General features: G+C 36.1%; 1 protein-coding gene across 1 annotated transcript; it reads right to left on the reverse strand.

The window, feature by feature from the left end:
- Positions 1-3,567: 3,567 nt before the first annotated feature.
- On the reverse strand, positions 3,568-15,800 carry LOC145785356 (cysteine protease ATG4B-like). The gene is made up of 9 exons (XM_082597011.1): positions 15,671-15,800; positions 15,123-15,246; positions 14,833-14,975; positions 8,586-8,763; positions 8,051-8,130; positions 7,512-7,729; positions 6,955-7,089; positions 6,470-6,622; positions 3,568-5,875 (listed from the first exon to the last, which is right to left on the reverse strand). Exons 1-9 carry the CDS (start codon positions 15,744-15,746, stop codon positions 5,648-5,650), a joined length of 1,335 nt encoding a protein of 444 aa, XP_082453137.1. The 5' UTR covers positions 15,747-15,800; the 3' UTR covers positions 3,568-5,647.
- Between the last annotated feature and the right edge of the window lie 2,110 nt (positions 15,801-17,910).

Raw genomic sequence — 17,910 nt, forward strand, 5'->3', positions numbered from 1 at the left:
GCTAAATGGAAAACAAACTCAATTGTTTTGCGATGAAAAAGTGTTTAAGTGCGTTTTGCGATTGCCTTAAACCGCGTTGGCATAGTGTAAAAGTTATTTACAGTCCTGCAGACGAATTACACAGATGTTGGATCCAACCAGCAAAACCCATCCTTTTTGTATCAACGTCTGCAAAGGAAAGGACGAATTTTGGTAGCTGGAAAAGTGCTGTGATACTTTGCAGCTTTCATTGAGATTTGTGCTTTAAGTAATTTTTCTAATGAACACTGCCCGTGACTCGTCGTCACACAGTGAATGGCACCTAGATGCGTCAACGTTCGATTAATTCATTCTACCAAATTACGCAGTTGCGTGTTCTCTGATGTTTGAGTGACTCATTCTTCCCAAATTGGCTTCAATTGAACACCAACTGACGAAATCAAAAATGAATGAAGAAAACCTGTAGTTGTTGCAGCTCGTTCGAAAGGCCATAACATTTGAGTTTGTATTCTCACGTTGCACTCCCAGAAACAACTACAATAAAGTATTTTCTGTATTCGTTTGATCTAAGCCTATTGTTAGAAACTTAGGACTACGGAAAACACTTAAAAAAATCTCAAACAAGCGAAGTAAAATGTTTTGTAAATGTTGCAAACATTTGGTTCGTTATCTATGTTTAAAGATGTTACTCTTTTTAAGCTTTTCTGCAGCACAGTGTGGCCGAAACATAACACCACATCAGCAGGCAGCGGCTAACACTCTGCCTTTCATTCATGTCACCACAACTGACAAATCTTTCGCGGGCTCGGTATTGAGCAATATTTTATTTCTTGGTGGCAAAACATTTTTTTTCTGTCGATATGTTTTCAAAGGAAGTTGTCGTCTGCGTTAATAGCATTTTATTTGTAATAAAAAAGGTATCTATCACCACAAATTGAACAGCCGAAAACTGGCATTGCAATGCAACAAAAATAGCTAGCACTAATCTATTCCGGTACCGGTAATGATATTTTCTAGCATAACCATGCGATTTGTCTGTTCGAAATCACGCTTTGATAGAGTTCTGCCAAATTACTCAGACATACGTGTCGAATAACCACAACGAAGTAATTATATTATTTCCTGTTGCATATCAACCTAACAGACTTAAATTACAACCCAGTTTAAGCACTTGAATAGTCTACAAAGAAATCTACACCCCTTCCCTAGGTTAGCCTTGTTATAGTAGCCTACGTTATACGAAAAAATCAAACTACTGTAAGTTAACGTTCCAATCATTCCAATGTCTTTAAATCTAACTTCAGTGGCTCAGCCCAAACCTCATATTTCAACAGTGGCTACACTGTTGTTTGTCACTGAACTCCACGTGCTCGTAGAAGAACGTTTGACTATGTTTGACTACTGCAAGCTGATTGCAAAACTTCAGCCGACAGCTCTTATGTTTTCCTTCGAGCTACGCTTCAACGCACTCAGCTGAGCGAAGAAAAAATGTTGTTTTCAAGTGACGTAATTTGAATTCACCAAAGCAAAAGGGAAGACGAAATGCAACATTATGTTTGTGAAGTAAAAAAAAGAAAACAATTAAAGTAGTTCCTGTAGCGTATATTTATCAGCTTTTTAATTTTAAGTTGTGCAAAAAATATGCCAGTTTTGAAGTTTAAGTCATGAGCTCAATTTAATGTTCATGGCTTTAGATTTAGAAACAAAGCACAACCAGCTCAGCGGCCAAGTGGTTTCGCCTTCGGCTCTGGTAGCCTAGATCTGAGCTCGATTCCAAGTCGGGTCAAACCGAAGACTTTAAAAAGAGAACGTTACCGATTAGCGATTATGTTCTCTTGAATAACGCAGAGAGAACAAGCCGGGCAATGATGTGATGACATCGTTAACCTGATATAAAATTAAAAATGAGCCCTGTCGCTAAAAGACCTTAGCTGTTGTAGAGCGACAGTAAATAAAACCATATCATTATTATTATTAGAAAAATAGAAACAAAGCATCAGTGGGAGTACTGTGTCAGCAGCTGTCAGGAGGCAGAAAACTGCTCTCCAGCATAATTAATAATGACGTTGTTATGTTGGTAACAGTGCAAACTCGAAAAAGTACGGATCGCGTTTCTTTAGTACCGTATGAAATATTATTGATTGCACTGACAATGTTGTTGCTCTTAAAACTAGTTTGGTCTTTAGTTTATTGATTTTTATTCTAGGCATTTAAAAAACACTGTCAACTCCATGCCACAGATAGGCTACCCAATGCCATAGGCGTAGCCAGGAGGGGCCCCGGCCCTTCTCAAATTTTTAAAATTTGAACTGTTAATAATTATATTTCTAGCATATACGAGCAGTGAGCAGACAAGATCATAATGTTACCCTACATCGTAGATTACCTGTGGTTTTACTACACGACTATGATTTTCGCCATTGAAAAAGTGTTGCGTCTTATTTTCAGGCAATTTTGGCTTGGTTGAGATTTAGACTCTGCGATTTTGAACGTTTTGTTAAATGTTATTTTTGTTTTGCTTAGGCTGCCGCAGTATAGTCACAGAGCAGCGTCTCAACACTCAACAGGCTCAGTTGAATAGTTTTTTTTTTTTCTACAAAATCTCAAGATTTTTAGAAATTGATTGAGATTTTAAACTTATCTTTTGAATTAGGCACTAAATCAATTTGCCAATTCAGCATTTTTCGTCATAATATGCTTTACCAAACAAAGTAGTGTTAAATTAATTATTAAAGTCAAAATATTTGGCCCTTCTCAAAATTTTGGGCTGGCTACGCCATTGCCCGATACTAACGATGAAACTCAAACATTACAATTTTAAACGCTCTTTAGGCAGTCTACTATTCCTAGCAAAGTTTTATGTTTTTAAAATTAATTTTAACTGGATCTTTTTTGCAGTTAAAAACGAAAAAAGAAAAGAGTTTAGAAATACTGAAGGCTATTTTTAATGTTATTTCTTTTTTATCTGAATGTTTCAGACGGGTGTATTGTGTAGGCTACAGTCCTTCAAGTAGTCTCTTTCCTGTAAATTTCTTTACAATGCATTTCTCCTCATGATAAAGCCGGCACACAGATTACAGAAACATTTTTGCAGACGCATTACGTCACAATTCTTTGTGTTACGTCAGATTTGTCCTAATGGAACATTCTTACGACGCACTTGCTTTTGCTATTGGCATTGCCTAAAATTAAATGTATAAAAATGTCGAGTTTACGCTCAAGGAAATCACGTAGCCTAGCCTAAGTGGAAATTCCAACACTAACCATCATCACACACGTTCCTCGCCTGAGATGAACTTGATGCTTTGTGGTGGAAGCTTAATAAAAGTTAAAAAACAAAACTTTCGAGTTGAGTTGAAACTTGATTCTATGCGGCCTATAGCAATGGAACTTATTAATCTATTGCGCAACCAAGACTTGCTGCTGCGGTACGGACTACGGAAGGTTTTGCAAGGCATGGAAAGATTTCGGCTCACAGCACGCATGCCCGTACCATTGAGTGGAAAAGCCTTTGAGGATACAAAAAACTGGAAGATTTTAAAGCTTATAAATCTCAAGCAACAACCTTTCCTCGGAAAAACATAACTTTGAAAAAGACCGCTTTAATGCGATCCTGCATACTAAAATAAACACTAGTAAATGGATGTGTCAGGTATCACTTATAAATTAACAAATTGAAATACTTTTCGAAGCAAAACCTTTTTTGTTAGCAACACCATAACTTATACCCAGTAAAACATTACTTAGCCTATATTAAAATGTCAAAAAAGACGTTCAAATCCCGCGATGTCGAACATCTGGCATTGTGACGAAAATGCCGCTCCACTGACTTAAAGAAAGAATTGCTCAAAAACTTTACATTGACCGTCAAACACGTCGAAAAGAGTAGAAATCTTGAAGATTGATGGAAGCAATGGAAACGTTTGAAGCACACAAATAGGCTACTAACACAGAACAGGTAAACGTTTCTTAAATTCAACGCAGCGTGATGAAGTCGCATCAGTTAAGTTTCGGTATTCCACCTACTGTATACGTAGCTGACTAACCTAATATCCGAAAAAAAAAGATTCGGTAAGTAACCTGGGTAAAGTTTGCAAGATATAAATAACAAGGTAAATATTGCATTGGCTGTCAGAGGACAAAATCATTGTTAACGCCTCCACTAGAACTGGGTACGAATTCCTGAAAATTTACCCCAGGCTGCAAAATCTGTCATTTTTAAATTGATTCAACGTCTGCAGACGTTGATAATGACGGATGGCGTTGAAAATGACGGATTTCGCTGTCTGGGTCGGTGGTGGCTGGTGACTATGGATGTTTGAAACATAACCAAAATTCTATACAAGGAATTAAACTGAAGATTAAACGACATCGAGACAACCAAACAAAATATTCAACAACACTCTTCGGAGTTAAACACTTGTAAGTCTGAATAATGGGTAACGAAACGAAATACGTACCGCACTTTAGTAGGTACCAAGCAGCCCCAATAGCAAGCCTTGCAGCAGACTGATATTGAACACATAATGGTCGCAGTTCCTTTATTCACCATTCATCCGACTTCTAACATCGGTTCAATCTCTTCCAACACCTCAGTGATAAAGAACAGGAAAAGATTCTTTATAATGGCTTTGAAACGGAGATCATACAAAAAAACGGTCACCAACACGGGGGCATATCGATGCGATAATAACATGTACATTGTACAATAAGGTTAAACAACAAATAAACAAAAAAAGAGAGACATCAAGATTGAAGGGGAATATGGGAAAAATGTAGGCTGAACGTAAAATTCATTTTGGAAACTCGTCTGTAAGCTGTATCACATGACGTCAGAGAATCTTTGCAATCAACAAAATGCGATCATGACCGACATTAAAAATATTCGCAAAAACCAACGCGGAGAACATGCCCCGAAAGAAATGTATTTAATCAGGTTCTGCTTCTGAGTCGTCCTGTAGAACAGGCGACTGACACGGTAAAACGATTGAATATGAAAAATGTTAGGAGTTAATGCACTGTATCTAGACAAAAAGAAATTGAAACAACAGGGAAATATTTCACACAAAGTTCCCTGCCAAACAAAGACTGATCCTAATACGGGTAAGTAACATTGTTGTCTGATGACGTTGAAACGATGAAAAATGGCAACTAAGCAAGCTGGGAATGCACCAGCCAGGTACTGATGACACAGAAATGAACGCAGTGATGCATCTGCCACGTGATAGTAATTCATTGAATAATTTTGTGGCCTTTATGGTGATGTCATTGGTTACAGTAATTTGAAGCAACTTTAGTTTGCAATTTAACACAGACGTTCTTCAGATTTGTCAAATACATGATCTAGAAATTGGAGATTTACGAATATAAGAAACTATAGAAAAGTCGAAAGTGTGTTTTGTATATTTTCCGATGAACACCTTTTATTATTATTTATACATTTCCAATAAAACTCAAGAAATTATCTATTCCATACTTTAAGAAACACACAAATTCAATCTTCAGCTAAAGGGCGTAAACCTGGGCAAGCATAAAAGTCTTCGAAATGGTTTCTGGAAACACTGAGTTTTGTTTAAACAGAAGCATCAACAAGTAATAATAATAAACTAGAACCTATTTTGCGTTATGACAAAAGATAAACTGCAGCAACAAAGGCTAGCAGACTAAGCTATTGAAATTCTAAAACTTCAAATTCGTCATCGTCAGAGTCTAAATCATCGTCAGAATCTAAAGTAAGGCATGCGTCGCTGTCCAAAAGGTCCAAGGTTTTGCTTCCTTCTTTTCGCTTCTGTCTACTCAGAGATTTAATGGTGAGAAGTTTTGATTCTTTCATGTGGAATTGTGGAAAGGATTCTAAGACTTCGAACAGTGGTAGAGAAGTTTTCGTTTTGTTGAACTGTGAAGGATAAGGAGAAAAAAAATAATTACAACTTATATAACCCAGAAAGTAAATCAGTCGTTTTTACATTGATTCAACGTCTGCAGAAGTATTTTACTGCAGATTAGCGTTGCACCCAGCACTTTACAAGACAGACAGTTTCAGTGCAGACGAGTTTATTATTACACAGAATCCATTCCTTTAATGCTGACTGCTAAGCAAGAACAAGATAATGTGCCATTTTTCGTATCGAACCTGTATCTACCGACTTAGAGGTGAGTATACGAAACGTAAAGGTGGTCCCACACTTGATTCAAGTGTCGGGTATGAGAAGATAAGGTTCTCATTGTACCAAGCCTTTGGCACTAATGAGAGTAGGGTAGCCAGTTCCTTCTCTCGGTAGCCTTTCCTGTCACAGCGATGCCCACCCAATTTATTACACCCTAGGTAAGGTGAGCGATGTTTTCAACAACCAGCTGAAGCCAGGAGTCGAACCAGGTTTGCATAATTGGAAAGCCAACATCTTATCCGTTGCGCCATCCCACCGCCACTATCCACTAATTAATGATAATAGCTGAGCAAAGGGTGACAATATACGTCGTATTAACATACCGAGGTGATTTTGCTGCAGAAGCGTTGAAACTGGAACCTCGTTGTGCACACAAACCCCAGCGCAAGAGATGGATCGAGCTGGCTGAACGACATCTTGCTGGGGCAGTCACAATGGTAAGTTGCGTCATCAAAACGTTCACCTGACTCTATATCCTACATGAAAAAAAAACTCTCAGGTATTCATTCGCCTATTAAATGGAGATCGGTAGAAAAGAAAGTTAACGTAAAGAATAGACTGCTTCAACAGCCGCTCTGTGTAGTCTACGCTCTAATTGCGTATTGGATTGTAGCACTAGCAGTCACGTTATTCCATCCAGGCGACGCAATCATTGGACAGTGTTGCCATTAAACATTGTGAGATTAGTATTACTATTTCGAGGTCTATAAATAACTAAAATCTATGCTACCATCTTCAGTCTATGCCGGTAATATCAACCTTCGCTCTTAGAGTAGAACAAGTGAAGTTTAAGCTATCCACTACTTACAGGAAACTCAACGCATAGCTGCGTGGTGTGAGGGTCCAAAAAGATCAACGAGTCATCACTACATCCAAGGAAGTAATAAGCATGGTTTGGTTTGCCTCCTATCACTCCAACAGACTCTTCCCACTTCAAAACTTCCTGGAAATCGAAATCAATTTGCAGTTAGTGTCCAATTGTCCATGTAAGCGTAAGAGTTGCAATACAGTAGTATATTCCCCCATGGCCCTCAACCATCAGCCTAATATTTTTGTAGAGAGCAAACCAACCGTTTTTACATTAATCCAGACGTTGAAAATCATTGTAAAAAACGGTTGGTTTGTTGTCTGGTTGCTTACGTTAAGCCATAATCCTTGCTTGGGTGATTAACAAGCCCAAAAATGAAGATGTTTTACATTCGCGAATGACCGACGCAGTAGCCTACGTATTCCACTCGGTGTATGTGCTTTGAAATATACTTGTTGCTTGTTACTAACTCATTGGCATGACAAAATATTTTGAGAATCATCACAAATAAGTATTAGCTTTGAGATCAGTCAACGTTGACATGGATTCAAATGTACCTTTAAGTGATCGAAATATATGGGATTGATCTCTGAGAGGCCTAAGCGAAGAGGAATGATGAGAACTAAAGGTTTCCAAAATTGTTCAGACTTCTCATCCTTTGACGTGTCATGAGAATCTCTAATGTTTGGAGATGTATCGGCATCAGCACCAGATGGAAGACACGACGAGGAATCTACATTTTCCGGACTTTCCAACGATGAAGAGCAAAGGTTTTCTAAAAAAAATCACACGCAAAATTCAGGGGATACTAAGTCAGTATTTTTCATTCGCCGTAACGCTAATCAAACATAACTTTGGGCTATCTGCTCTAATGAGAAGAAAACGTATCATCCCCTTTAAATGCTAAACTTTATATCAGGTAGATATCATTATTCAAACTAAAACACTAAGAAGTAAATTTGGCAGCTCTACACAAATTTAACATAATTATACTGTATATATATTAATAACTGCAGACAGTGACACACCATTTCGGCCTTCAGGTCTACGCCGTGCAGTAAATACACTGCGTATGGCCACGATATATAATACAAACCTATTTCTTTGATACAGACAGTATTATCCATAGCGACGTGAATGGTGAACTGACTGTCTTGGTCAAGCTTAGATCGCTGTCTGAAAGTGAATGGTTTAGCGTCAAAAAGCGTAATTCTTGGTTGTTAAAAACGTAAAATCAATATATACAATGTCTTCTCTGTTTGGGGTTCACATGCTACACTTGATCGCAACAAAAAAGTAAGATTTCTGAAAGTTGTGTAATAAGCTAATGGCAATGATTACAAACAGTGTACAATTTGTTCTTCAGAGTCTTCTAAATTTCGTTGTTAGTTGATGAGTTGGCACTTTTTGCAAAACAGTTGTATAATTAATAGGTGGCACTTGCAGTACTAGGTAGAAAAATGAGAGCACAGAACATAGTCCATATTTCAAGGTTCAGTGTCACAAGAGCATGTAATTTAGCCTATCAGCCAGCTCTTGTAACACTGAAATTACCACCAAAGTAAAATTGCAATCAATGTACTTTAGAAATAAGTGAAGGCTCAACCTTCTGAACTATTTTACATACGTACCTGAGAACCTGAGATATTGTGTTTGGCCCAAACCACTGCCCAATGGCTTTACCTTCCGCCACTCCAGCCTCTGCTATTTGGTGGATAGAGTAGCAACTATTTGAATTTTCGGAAAGCTTGTAAAGGATTTCCTTGTAAGCTGTTGACTGCTCTTCATCGCTTACTTGCCATTCTGATTCTAAAAAATTAACATGAAAGAAAAATTATCTAACTGAAATTGATGCTTAAAGTAATGGAGAAGAATTGGAATAAGCAACATAATATTCACAAACTAAACAGGGCAAGTTCTGGTAATTTTTGTAGAGATTTTTAAATAAACAAGACATACACAGTAAGTTTTTTTGAGCTATTTTCAGAAATTTTACATTGCAACTTTTCTGTTTCTAAAAGGCAATTTTTTTTCAAGTTTGGTTGTACCAAAACAAAAATTGATAAAAAAACATATATCATATATATATATAGTTGTTTTACTTGTTTTGACTTTTTGAAGCGATCAAACGGTTTAAAACTCATATTTGGATCATTGACTTGAGCTGAATAGTGACCTATTACCCGATTGTACAAATGTCTCGGCCAAACATTACCACCAGGGGGTCTGCTACTATTCGGCTAGTCCGATTGGGCTGATCCGATTCGGCTAGTCCGATTCGGCTATTACCCTTTTCGGCTACAGCCCGATTCGGCTAGTCCGATTTGGCTGATCCGATTCGGCTAGTTCCCTATTGGGCTACAGTCTTTAGCGGTTAGTTCTCTATTTGGCAATTTTTTTGAAAATCCAACGATAATCCTTCTGTAATCCAACATCGTTTCTTTTGCATTCCGACAAAGAAAAACAAATTGAAATGAAATTTAGCGAAAAATGTTTGAACTATTAAATTTAACTGTTTGCTCACATAAAATGGACAACGACGTCTTCTGTTTATTTAGAGAATGTTGTAATATCGCTTCTTTTATAGTTGAAATCATCGAAGCTTTTGATGAGTGGGGTTTAGACCTAACCATTGAGATCTTAAAACTAAAAAACGAATTAAATTTATTTTTGAACTATCAATGTTTGCTCAGATAAAATTGACGTGTATCATGCATCGCCGTCTGCATGCAAACTCAGAATATATTAGAATCCTCAACTATTACAAAATTCTAAATCCAACGACGCCTTCTGTTTATTTGCAGTAGAGAATTTTGTATTTTATTCCACAATAGTTGATCTCGAAGCTTTAGATGAGTGGAGTATCATAAATCATATTTATGACACCGGTTACATCCCTAGTGATATGGTACGTTCTATATTCATAACTTTACCAAAAAAAACCGGAGCAACAGAATGGTCACTCCACAGAACAATTAGCCTTGTGAATTACGTAACAAACAGCTTACTCCGAATCATGTTGATGAGATTGAGACCAAAACTACAATCGGAAATTTCAACAGCACAGTTTTTATTTGTTTCAGACAAAGGGACCACAAAAGGAATTTTTACATTAAAAATGATAACAGAGAAATGTATAATAAAGTAAACAATATCACACCAAATCAGAAGAATCGGTTTATTTAAATACAGAGCTTTCGCCACACAAGTGTGGCTTCATCAGTATAAACTGCAACAATAATAAAGAATGATATACTATTAAGATGGTTATAAAATTTAATGAAAGTGTTAAAAAAGTAGATAATATAGTAAAGAAATAGAAAAGATCAAATATTATACATAACTATAAGACTTTAGGTCAATACACTAGATAATAAGATGATAATTAACATGTAAAAATTCAAATCTATTAAAATTGTAATTGGAGAGAACTTTTAACTATAAAACTAGTTTCTACGTATTGTAGCTCCTATCATTTGTCTGACTTGTCTGACTTCTAACGATGACATAGCCTACACTATTTATTATCGTGATAGCAAGGGATGAAAACAAACTGAACTGCTAATTCAAAGAATGTTGAGATGCAAACAAACTGAACCGCTAATTTAAACAGAACTAAATTCTAAGAATGTTGAGATGCAATGACATTGGCATAGCAACGATAGGTTAAAAGTAAAAACCATTATTATTGACCATTATTAATGACATCATTATTGAAATGCATTTTTACTTTTAACCTATCGTTGCTATGCCAATGTCATTGCATCTCAACATTCTTAGAATTTAGTTCTGTTTAAATTAGCGGTTCAGTTTGTTTGCATCTCAACATTCTTTGAATTAGCAGTTCAGTTTGTTTTCATCCCTTGCTATCACGATAATAAATAGTGTAGGCTATGTCATCGTTAGAAGTCAGACAAGTCAGACAAATGATAGGAGCTACAATACGTAGAAACTAGTTTTATAGTTAAAAGTTCTCTCCAATTACAATTTTAATAGATTTGAATTTTTACATGTTAATTATCATCTTATTATCTAGTGTATTGACCTAAAGTCTTATAGTTATGTATAATATTTGATCTTTTCTATTTCTTTACTATATTATCTACTTTTTTAACACTTTCATTAAATTTTATAACCATCTTAATAGTATATCATTCTTTATTATTGTTGCAGTTTATACTGATGAAGCCACACTTGTGTGGCGAAAGCTCTGTATTTAAATAAACCGATTCTTCTGATTTGGTGTGATATTGTTTACTTTATTTAAAATGTTTTGTCACACCGTGCATCCCAGTGGATCATCAGTTGAATTATAGGAAAATTTGATGAAAAGTTTAGGAACGAAGCTTTGTTTTGAAAGAGAAATGTATGTCCGGTTCTTCTGTTTATTTAGAGGATTTTGTATTTTAATTCAACAATATGGTATCTTTTGCATTCTTGCATTTTATCCAGTGTTTACCTTTGAGTGCTTTCCCAGACGGCAAAATACGTCATTTTTACATTCATTCAACGTCTGCAGACGTTGAATCAATGTAAAAATGACGAGTTTTGATGTCTGGGTTCGTTCAAAATATGTGTTTTACATGAAAATAACAGTTTTCATGATTACCAATAAGGGTTAATGAGATGAAGTCTCAGCCAAAACGTGTCAACGAAAAAAAGACAGTTGCCAAATAGCGTTTGCCATAAAAGATGAAGTTAAAACCTAAGTGGCAGTTCAGAGTAAACCTGGGTTTCGGCGTTACATGACCTGAAATTCCTTTGGTTAGTTCCTTCGTTAGACTCTCAGTTGATGTTACTTGATCATGGCAGAGGAATCGATTAGTACGCAGCGCAAAGGTGAGGTTTTTCTACATGATGGCTACATGTTTCAACTAGCTCAATATAGTCCAGACGGGCTTAAGAAATACTGGCGTTGTTCCCGACGTGATGAGAAATGCAAGGCTCGCATCCACACTTGTGTGGCAACAAATCAGGTAATAATGTGTGTTATGATGACTATATTTTGATCATTTGAGAAAATGTGCCAAGAAATGTCAAGTACTTGAATTGTAATAATCGCAACCATTGTTCACCTGCATTGACGTTGGACCTGGGAATGCACCACGGACTGGCCTAATCTAATAATTACAACTGCTTTGATAGTGACGTTGTGCTATTACTTATTACTAGGGCCATTTTTTTTACCTAAAAAATTGAAAAATATGACTTTATTTTTTGAAATAAATGATAATATATGACTTTGTTTTAAAGCATCAAATTTATGCTAATCTCTAATTAATAACTCGTATGTAAGTTTTTAAATGTATTTTGAACAATAACACACTCGAACAACTAACAAAACACTTCTGTTTCGCTTGAAAATCATTACAAAAATGCAAATGTCTAATGCATCCACTGGCGCCGACTTACGGGGTGGCCAGCCACGCCACCCCATAACCTCTATGGCATGATGGCAGCCACCCCGTTTAGGTTACATTACTTACTGCAAATAAATGTAATTTGAACGGACGTTTAAATCTTTTTTTGATCATTGGTTTTCGCTTCAAGTCAACGTAAAGCAAGGGGTGAACCAATACAGTATTGCGAAGAAAATGATTGTTTTTGTCACAAGCATGATACTCGCGTAACATCAAGCAAGCTACGTGAAGATTACGCAACACGTGGCTACGAGTTTTTTCCTTGTTGTTGTTGCGATCGTTTTATTTGTTACTTGTCATAAGTCATTGTTACATTTGTTAGGTTTACAATGGGATTTATTAATCAATAAAATACGATCTTTCCATTGCCTCCCTCAAAAATCTTTTTTGAAAATTTTTAAACTGCTCATAATATCGCTATAAATTATGACAGCTATAAAATACTTGGAAATAAAATTATCTCGATGATTTATAGCTCCACCTCCTAAATGAATATCTATTTTCAAATTTTATTAAAAAAAATGCAATTTTCGAAACTTTTTGAGTTTTTATTTAAAAAGTGCACCTAGTAAAGTAGCAGTTTTAACGTTCTGCAAATTTACACGTTTATATGATTCTATTCGAGGAAAGCTACACCCCCTGCCAATTTCCAATAATGAAAGCAACCTTTTTCAATTAGTCAAGATTTTGCATTTTGAATTATTTTCCGATTTCAATTGGAGTGTACTGTCATCTACTTCTTGCTTTAATTTCTACTTTGTTATCTACTTCATGCAGTAATAATGTAATATTGCGTGTCAATGCGTGACAAATTGTGAGGCGGGAATTTATTGGTCTTACATAGGAGTTGCTTGTTACATCATAGAAAAAATTACGAAAAGTTGTCCTGTAAAAGTTTTGAGGAGGGAATTTATTGGTCTGACATAAGTTAGGAGTTGCTTGTTACATCATAGAAAAAATTACAAAAAGTCGTCCAGTAAAAGTTTTCCCCGACATTCCAGTTTTATTCAGCTTAAAGATGCCACCGAAAAAGCGTTCAACTGTCGCAACTGTTTGATCTATTTGCAAGCAATGAAACAATCTCATTAATGCTTCTAAACGTGGTCTGCATTGTGAAAATATACTTATCGTTGCCTTCCACCACCTGCGAGGCGGAGCGATCGTTTAGTAATGCACTCAGGCGCATAAAAACCTACTTGTGATCTACCATGACGCAACAGCGATAGAACCACATCCTAATTTTAAATGTTTATCAAGCTGAAGCTTAACGGTTACAACTTGACCAGTTGATTAACAGTTGGATTGACAGAGCTGCCGTTCGCAAAAATACTTTTGCCAAATGTTAAATGTCGGAGCGACAACGTAACAATAAAATTCACGACATACTTCCTGTGGTTTGTTGTAAAGTTGTTTTGTAAATAATCGAGCTACAAATCAGGTGTGAAAAGACAATTGCATCTACGAAACACGCTTAGTAAAAAACAAAAACATGCAGTTTGAAAGTTTTTAGGTTGCCATATTGTGCTATCCGCCACCCCGTGCAAAATTAAAAGTCGGCGCCTATGCCGGTGTCATAAATATGATTTATGATCTCAGTGGTTCGGTCTAAACCCCACTCATCTAAAGCTTCGAGATCAAAATACAAAATTCTCTACTGTAAATAAACAGAAGGCGTCGTTGGATTTAGAATTTTGTAATAGTTGAGGATTCTAATATATTCTAAGTTTGCATGCAGACGGCGACGCATGATGCATGTCAATTTCATCTGAGCAAACATTAATAGTTCAAAAATAAATTTAATTCGCTTTTTAGTTTTAAGATCTCAAGGGTTAGGTCAAAACCCCACTCATCTAAAGCTTCGATAATTTCAACTATAAAAGAAATTTAATAATTCAAACATTTTTCGCTAAATTTGTCGGAATGCAAAAGAAACGATGTTGGATTTTGTTGGATTACAGAAGGATTATCGTTGGATTTTCAAAAAAATGCCGAATAGGGAACTAACCGCTAAAGGCTGTAGCCCAATAGGGAACTAGCCGAATCGGATCAGCCAAATCGGACTAGCCGAATCGGGCTGTAGCCGAAAAGGGTAATAGCCGAATCGGACTAGCCGAATCGGATCAGCCCAATCGGACTAGCCGAAACGGGCCATTCCGACCACCAGGCACCAGTATTATAATTTATTTTATTGCCAAGTAACTTCATACAGTGTTATGCAAAGCTTCAACAATTCTAGGTAAATGATAGTCAACAAAGATACCTTGAAAACATTTGACATCGTACAAGAAGAAATCACATGAATGAATCGATGAAGTACTGCCTTTGAAATATTAGCGCAGACTGCAGAAGCGCAACTTTCTGCAGCAATAAAAACTAGCCCTATGTATTATTTATTACATTTTATTTTTATTTTATTGCCAAGGGCCCAGGTAACTCATGCTCATTGATCATACAGTACCTTCATTTAATGTCAGCACAGACAAAGCTTGTGCTAGCAACATCTGACCACAGCGAAGCATGCATCCCCACCCGGCATCGGAGGTTAAACCTGAATCCCCAATGCCACTGAAACCTTTCCGATAGGTAAACCACAACCTGGACCTAAATATTAATGTATTGTCAAGTTTATATACTGTTCATAACCATCAGTAAACAAAGTATTATCACATTGAAGCAGTTGACACAACACAAGTACTTGAAAAAATTACCAAGGACATATACATACATATACATATGACATATACATACTTGACAAAATTAATAAACTTGTCTCTTTGCTGGGGTAGGTTAAACTTCTTTCCTAACAGCCAGATTGTTTCTTCATTTGTCCAAAGCTCGTCTTGAGAATTCACATTTTCGTATGTCAAACAAGCTGGGAATAAATTGAACTTTAAGATTCAAATAACTTCAAACATAATCATGACTCGCAAAACACACTGCAGTCACTATTACCTTTAATCATGATTCCATAATCTTTCCAACAAACTTTCCCAACTCACAATACAAAAACAATGCTACATGAATGATCATTTCGACTAAAAGGATATGAAAACACTTATGAAACTAATTACAGAAATGGCATCCACCAGTGGAAGTGAGTGAGTGAATGTAAAATAGCAATAGCCAACCTACAAAAGCTTTTCTCAAACAAACAAAAACAATAATAGCCTGAAGAATTCTAAGATTAAATTCACACCTCTATGTCAGTTTGAAGACAATCTTAAACAATATATAATAAAAAAAGGCAACTTATCCAAAAATAAAATAAATGTACACAACACAAGCAAAATACTTACAGGCAGTAGAAACGCCTTCCACATCAGTTTTAGTTGGGTTGAAATAGTTGTTTATGTAATAGTAAGGACTATTCATGGTGACCTTAATGTCACTTTCTGATACCGATTAATTAAAATATCAGCTTAGACTATTAAAAATAAAATGAGGTGTGAAACATAACAAGAGAAACATAAAGATATTTTAGAAAATGTGACCTAAGGATTTTAATTTTGAACCATCAGTAGCCTACTTAAATATAGTTATAGCAAATTCAATCACTATTATCAAAGTAACCTTTACAGCCTGATGCATCCTTTGCGAGAATGTCAGAAGGTATATACTTATTCTATTTTACATTTGTATTCTATTTGAATGAGCACCTACTAGTGATCCCGCAAAGGGTGCAACAGGCTGTAAAGGTTACTTTGATAATAGTGATTCAATTAACTTAAATTAGCTCTGCTTCGCATTGCGCTTGGCAATGAGCACTTTTTTGTAGTATTAATATCATTTATCGTATTAAATATAGTTGTAGTTAGGTTACTTGCAATTTTTGGCCAATGTTTGTTTGAGTATCCAATAGTTTCAGAAACAAATAATGGCTGCAAAAAACTCTGGTTTGATAATAATCAAAAGGGTGCCAGTTTGACACCGCTCAAGAGCATGTGGCCATGCCTTTGGCAAAAATATTATAAGACATGCTTGAAGGAAGACATAAAGATTGGCTCTATTTGACGGATTGTACTGCTGAAACCATAGACGCCCATATAACTTCACCAAAGGCTCATGTGGGGACAAAATTTGGTAAGGTCAAGGTGTAAAAGCTTTCATGAAATTTATGCTGGTGGTTTCAATTACTAGTCTAATCTTATCAATCTCTTGGCATTACAATTCCATAAAACAATGTCTCTACCAGGGAATCACAAGTCCAAACTTGTTTGTTCTTACAGTGGGCTACGGCATTTATATTCATCTAAAAAAAAATTGAAAAAAAAAACAATAGCTAAAGTCATAGCCGTAGGAGAGTAACATATTTCGAGGGGGCAAACAAAATTTGCCTAATTTTTTTACACTTAATTTCTGCAGATACTGATACTGCTAGATCTAAAGGTGGATGGGAAGAGGAAACGCGGTCGTCCAAGAAGAACGTGGAAACAACAAGTGAAGGATGAATTTAAAAAAGTCGGACTGAAGGAGGAAGATGCAAGGGACAGGGTGAAATGGAGAAAAGGGATTAAAACAATTGCTGCGTGGAAACAATCAGCCACCCCCACTAGTGGGGAACAAACCGACGATGGATTATGATGATGACTGAGTCGAAGCTTAACATTCAGCCTGAATTGGAATACGGTAGGCTACCAAATACAAAAGCTCTCAAAAGTGATGATGCTACATTTTACATTCTAAGAAAAACAAAGTGGCTATTTTTACCCACTTGTTGCCATGGTTACAATCAGGTGCTGGCAGAGTTAGGATTAAAGTTAAGGTTAGAGTTAGGAATAAGGTTAGGGTTGTGATCTTTGCCCAGGACTAAAAAAAAGATTCCAAAACACAAGGTTTTGTTTTCAACAGCTTTAAACTTTTCTCAAATGAGGGCAGAATTCCTTATCTGGCAATACTATTGAAGCTATTATTACGCTATAGTGTAAATATAGCCACAGCCGAAGAAAAATGCTAATGTACGGTAGCCTACTTCATAATTTGTAAAGTTTCTAAACTGGTATGATACAATGTTAAAAACTCATGGTAAAAATTGATTTATCCAAATAACTAGACATTTTTGCCCAAATAAATGCAGTTCTGCATTAGTAGGATATAAAAAAAAACTCTTAATGTTATCAGTAGGCTACCAAGCAAGCTTTTAAATCTTAACCATGAAGAAATGTAGCCTACATGCTAGTGAACAAGCTTACCTCTACTGTACTTGTCAAAACTGCTTGTTTACACTTACTTTTCGCAAATGTTAAATCAAAACTTACCATTCTGCCCAAATTGCAAAACCATATTATATGTAATGTAGCCTATAGTTTCCAAAATCGATGATATATACATTTTACAGTACATTCATTGGAAAATATCAATGCACTGTATCTAACAAGTTATAACAATTAGGCAGTGGCTATTTGACCGGCGCCGGTCTTTGAATCTGAAACACTATTTGACCGGTCATGACGTCACTATATAGGCACTTCTTTCTTTTTCTCTTTTAAAGCAAAAGACGAGAAGAGTGCCCATATAAGTTCTAAATTCGACTATTATG

This window comes from Aplidium turbinatum, chromosome 16, assembly GCF_918807975.1.
Source record: "Aplidium turbinatum chromosome 16, kaAplTurb1.1, whole genome shotgun sequence".
NCBI classification, from domain to species: Eukaryota; Metazoa; Chordata; class Ascidiacea; order Aplousobranchia; family Polyclinidae; genus Aplidium; species Aplidium turbinatum.